Here is a 5000-nt window from a genome sequence, read left to right as displayed (position 1 = left end):
CTTTAGTGTACTGTCTGGGTTTCAATCAGAAGGGGGGGGGGGGGTCACATTGTATGTGTCTGCCTATCTGGATTTAAATACAGGGGGTCAACTGTGTGTGTGAGCGGGAGGTGGTAAGTTTAAAATTGTTTATTTAAAATAGGGTGTGTGTCTGCTCATTAAGGAGAGAACTCTATACTGTATGTGTGTGTATTTGGTTTGAAATGTAAACAGGGAGTAGGAGCTCTGAGTCTGTCTGTGTGTGTGTTTCGTTTTGAGCTCACATAGCATAGGAGCTGTGTGTGTGTGTGTGTGTGTGTGTGTGTGTGTGTAGTCTGGTTTCTAAGCAGGACGAGAGGGGAAATAGCTCATTCTTAAGGCAGCGTTGGCCTAACTCCAGGCCATCCCCACTGCATTCTAATAAGGTCCAATACGGACTGGAGCATTACACTTCTAATCACCATCTGCTTTCACAGCAGCTTCCTCCTTTCTTTCATTCCTTCCCTCTGTTTCTCATTCTCTTTCTCACATGCGCACACAAACACACACATACACAAACTCTGCTTTTTCAAATAGGAACTTTTTCTTTGTCTGCCTCTCGCACACTCTTTCCCTCCTTCTCTCTCTCTTTCTCTCCCTCCCTCCCTCTGTCTAATTTCAGTGCTTCTTCAGGAGTTGCTGTGGTGATTAGATCATTCTCCCTGGACAGGAAGGGGGGTGGGGTGGGTGAAGGGAGTGTTTATTTAAGGCTGGGAGGCTCCCGTTTTGGCCATGTATTTTTTGAAATCTTTTTTTCGCCCCTCTTTCTTTCTTCCCCCCCCTCCCCTTGACTAATGTAAATATTAGTTGTGTCCAGTCACGGTCTGGGCAGCGGAGAAAGTCCTGAGCTGCCCTCTGTTGTGGAATACTGTGTCACCCTCGCAGTACATAACAAACATGACCATGCTTTACACACACTTTATATCTTTGAATGATGTGTTAGTGATGTTTAAACAGGTCACTGTTATAGGTGGAAAAGTTGGTATGTCATCACATCTTTTGAGTTTCAGTCAGTTCATGAACCGAGAGTATAACATACCTGTGTGTTTGTGTGTGTCTGTGTCTGTGTCTGTGTCTGTGTCTGCGTGTGAGTGAGAAGTGCATGTGCTGTGAGCACTGAAAGGGCTGAAGACGGGTGACTCAATCAGTCGCCCATGAGGTGTATCAGCAAGTAGGACAGAGAGTTGCGAGAGTGTGCAGAACCTCATCAGTATTTGAGCTGCCCCACAAAGACACCATTGAATCATTGTGCCATTGTGCCTGTGTCTCCCTGGCAGGATCATCCACGAGGACGGCTACTCAGAGGAGGAGTGCAAGCAGTACAGAGCCGTGGTCTACAGCAACACCATCCAGTCCATCATGGCCATCATCAAAGCCATGGGCAACCTCAAGATTGACTATGAGGACACTTCCAGGAGCGTAAGTGTACACACACACACACACACACACACACACACAAACACAAACACACACACACACACAAATGCAGTCACTCACGCATGTGTCCGCTGTATTGTAAGGTAAGTAAAACAGACCATTAACCCTAACCCTAACCCTGAGACACAGAAAGACAGACAATCAGACTACGAGTCAGACAGACCGACAGAAAGTCAGTCAGTCAGTCAGTGGCAGAAACACAGACAGGTTGCCAGGTGGAAAGGCTGTGACCAAAGCTAGGCAGACAGACAGGCTGATGGGCAGGCAGACATACAGGCTGATGGGCAGGCAGACAGACAGGCTGATGGGCAGACAGACAGGCTAATGTGCAGACAGACAGACAGACAGACAGACAGACAGACAGGCTGACGGGCAGACAGACGGACAGACGGACAGACGGACAGGCGGACAGACGGGCAGACGGGTAGACGGGCAGACAGGCTTACGGGCAGACAGACAGACAGGCTTACGGGCAGACAGACAGACAGACAGACAGACAGGCTTATAGGCAGACAGACAGGCCGTTGGGCAGGCAGACACACAGGCTGATGGGCAGGCTTAGGTCAGCCTCTTCACTGCTCTCTGCACTGTCAGCATATAATGTGTGTGAAATCACCAAATGGATCTAAGGTCAAGTGGAGAGTGACGCACAGAGAGGGTGGGAGAGTGATAGAGCTTGTGTGAGTGTGTGTGCCTCTTTTTCTCTCTCACTTTTTTTCTCTCTCTTTCTAGAGATAGGGATAGAGGGAGAGAGTAAAAGAGGGACATTCGGAGAGAGAGAGAGAGATAGCCAAAGAGGGTGGATAGAGAGAGAGAGAAAGAGATGGAAGGATGAGAGTGAAAGAGGGACAGTAAATAGCTCGCAAGAGAGAGGGGCAAAGAAGGAGGGAGAGCGAGCGAGGGAGGGAGATGGAGAAGAGATGGTTTGTGTGCAGAAACCCTGTTCTACCCCCCATCAGTATTCACAGTCTGCCACCACAGGCTCATTTGTAGGGCTGCTGTAGAAGGAGACGACTTCAGAACAAAGCAGGAACTAACCATTTGGATGCTAATGGCTTCTTCAACAAGAGCAGAAATGAATATATGTTGTGTGGAGTGCTGACAGTGGTGTGGGAGGGGGGGAGGGGTGGGGCAGATTGCAGTGTTTGCCTGGTGGGGTGACGTTGAGCGTGAGTTCCTCTGAGAACTGTGGAGGACCACAGACGGCGGTGGAGGGAGATGGAGGGGAATAGCACTCTCTTGGTGGTGCGTGGACATGGGGTTGGTGCCCTTTGGAGAGCTGATGGTGTTGCCTGTAGTAATAATAATAATTATAATAAAGCTTTATTTTTATAGCACCTTTCATACAAAAAAATGCAGCTCAAAGTGCTTTACATAGAGACACAATCAGGAGCATTCACAAAATAAAAGAATCCAACACAAGCAGTAACATTTCACACATTTCAAATATGTAAAGATTTAAAACATCTAAAACAATCAGGGGCACATCACACAATTAAAGATATAAAAATAATAAAAGAGAAAAAAGATATAAGAGATATAAAATAATCTAAAAGATTAAAAGGAAAAAAACTGAGGTTAAAAGAAATTAAAAGGATTTTTTATTTTTTTTTAATAAATATAAAAGGATTTAAAAGATAAACACAATCAGGTCTTGCTAAATGCTCTCATATATAAACATGTTTTCAGGTGTTTTTTAAAGATACCCACTGAGCTTGCCTGCTTCACGTACAAAGGTAGGTTGTTCCATAACTTTGGTGCATAATAGGCAAAGGCAGCTTCTCCGCTTTGCTTGTGGAGTACTTTGGGTACAGCTAACATATTGGCATTTGTAGATCTAAGGTTCCTTTGTGTTTGATGGGGTTTTAAAAGCTCAGAGACGTATGAAGGCGCTATTCCATTAAGAGCCTTATAAGTAATCAACATGACCTTAAAATCAATTCTGTAGGAGACAGGCAGCCAGTGAAGTTCAGCCAAAACAGGGGTGATGTGCTCCCTCTTCTTGGTCTTTGTTAAAAGTCTAGCAGCAGAATTCTGTATGAGTTCTAATTTCTTGATATGTTTTTTTGGAAGACCAGTAAATAAAGCGTTGCAGTAGTCTAACCTACTGGTGATAAAAGCATGGATTAATTTTTCTGCATCTTGTCGCATTAAAAAGGGGAGTATTTTGGCAATATTTCTCAGGTGAAAATAAGCTGTCTGGGTAACTTTACTAAAATGGGGCTCAAAGCTTAGCTCTGAATCTAAGATGACACCTAGGCTGGTTGCTTTTGGTTTGACCTGATGTGCCAAGTTCCCAAGATGACAGAGAACGGTGTTCCATTCCCCGGTTGCGTATTTATCGGATCTAAAAAATTGTGGAATCCGGAGGTGACGTAGTGTCGTACCCAGGGGCGGGGTGACGGTTTAAAACACATCTGGGAACGTCAACCTGTACGTACGATGGCTGGCAACGGAGAAGCGGCATTGATGGCAAGTTCCCAACTAATAACTCCTGAAGTCTTCGGTACATTGGAGGAATTTGAAAAAAAAATCCGACATCGGTGGAAAGAGTGAGTTGTCATACATCGTCTGATACAGATGTGTTCTTCATTGTGCCAGTAAACACATACGCTAGTACACCGTAGAACTGTACAGAAATTACTCTGGCACGCCATGTTGCATTTGAATTTTCAAAATCTAGACGTGATATTCTCATATATTTGAATGACAATTCTGTTAATCAAGTATTGCCTTAAATTATTATTTACATTGATTTAATTGGAATTGTGTCTCAACTTGATTTTGGCCCAACCAAAAGTACCTCTGTTTTGTCTTCATTCAACTTTAAGAAGTCTTTGCTCATCCACTGATTAATGGAGGTCAGGCATGCCGTGAGGGAGGAAAAGCCATCTGGGTTGGTTGGTTCCACAGAAATATAAAGCTGGGTGTCATCAGCATAGCTGTGGAAGTTCACATTATGCTGAGTTATGATGTTTCCTAATGGGAGCATATATAAGGAAAAGAGCAGAGGATCAAGGCAGCTTCCCTGGGCCACCCCAAAAGGCAATTCGTGTTTAACAGATACATTATCTCCTAGACGAACATAGAAATCTCTGCCAGTGATGTAGGTTTGAAACCAATTTAAAACATTTCCGGAGAGACCAACCCACGTTGCAAGGCGGTAAATTAAAATGTCTTGATCAATGGTGTCAAATGCCGCACTCAAATCTAAAAGAATAAGGATTGACACAAATCAGTAGCAAGTCTGAGGTTATTTACTATTTTTACAAGGGCCGTTTCGGTACTGCAATTTGATCTAAAACCTGATTGGAACTTTTCCAATATGCTGTTTTCTTTGAGGAAAGTATTTAGTTGATTACAGACAACTTTTTCAAGTACTTTGCTCAGGAACGGTAGGTTTGAAATAGGCCTGTAGTTACTCAGGATGGGTGTAGGGCGGTGACAGCAGTCTTTTGGGGGGTGAGTAGACCTTTAGTGGGAGTGTAGACACGGAGAGTGGTTAAGCTCATGTAGTCGGGGGGGACACTCTGCTCTACTCTACT

The 5000-nt window shown here is 44.4% G+C and overlaps 1 protein-coding gene across 2 annotated transcripts in view; it reads left to right on the top strand.

Moving 5' to 3' along the window:
• LOC308371592 (guanine nucleotide-binding protein G(i) subunit alpha-2-like) overlaps positions 1-5000 on the top strand; it is a 46087-nt gene that overhangs the window by 23318 nt on the left and 17769 nt on the right. For both annotated transcript variants that reach the window (XM_080846556.1, XM_080846555.1), the window contains exon 4: positions 1296-1437. In XM_080846556.1, the coding sequence (XP_080702682.1) occupies positions 1296-1437 (142 nt within the window). The remainder of the gene's footprint in view (positions 1-1295; positions 1438-5000) is intronic.

This window comes from Sprattus sprattus, assembly GCF_963457725.1.
Source record: "Sprattus sprattus genome assembly, chromosome: 10".
NCBI classification, from domain to species: Eukaryota; Metazoa; Chordata; class Actinopteri; order Clupeiformes; family Clupeidae; genus Sprattus; species Sprattus sprattus.
This window is presented reverse-complemented; position numbering and strand designations above follow the sequence as displayed.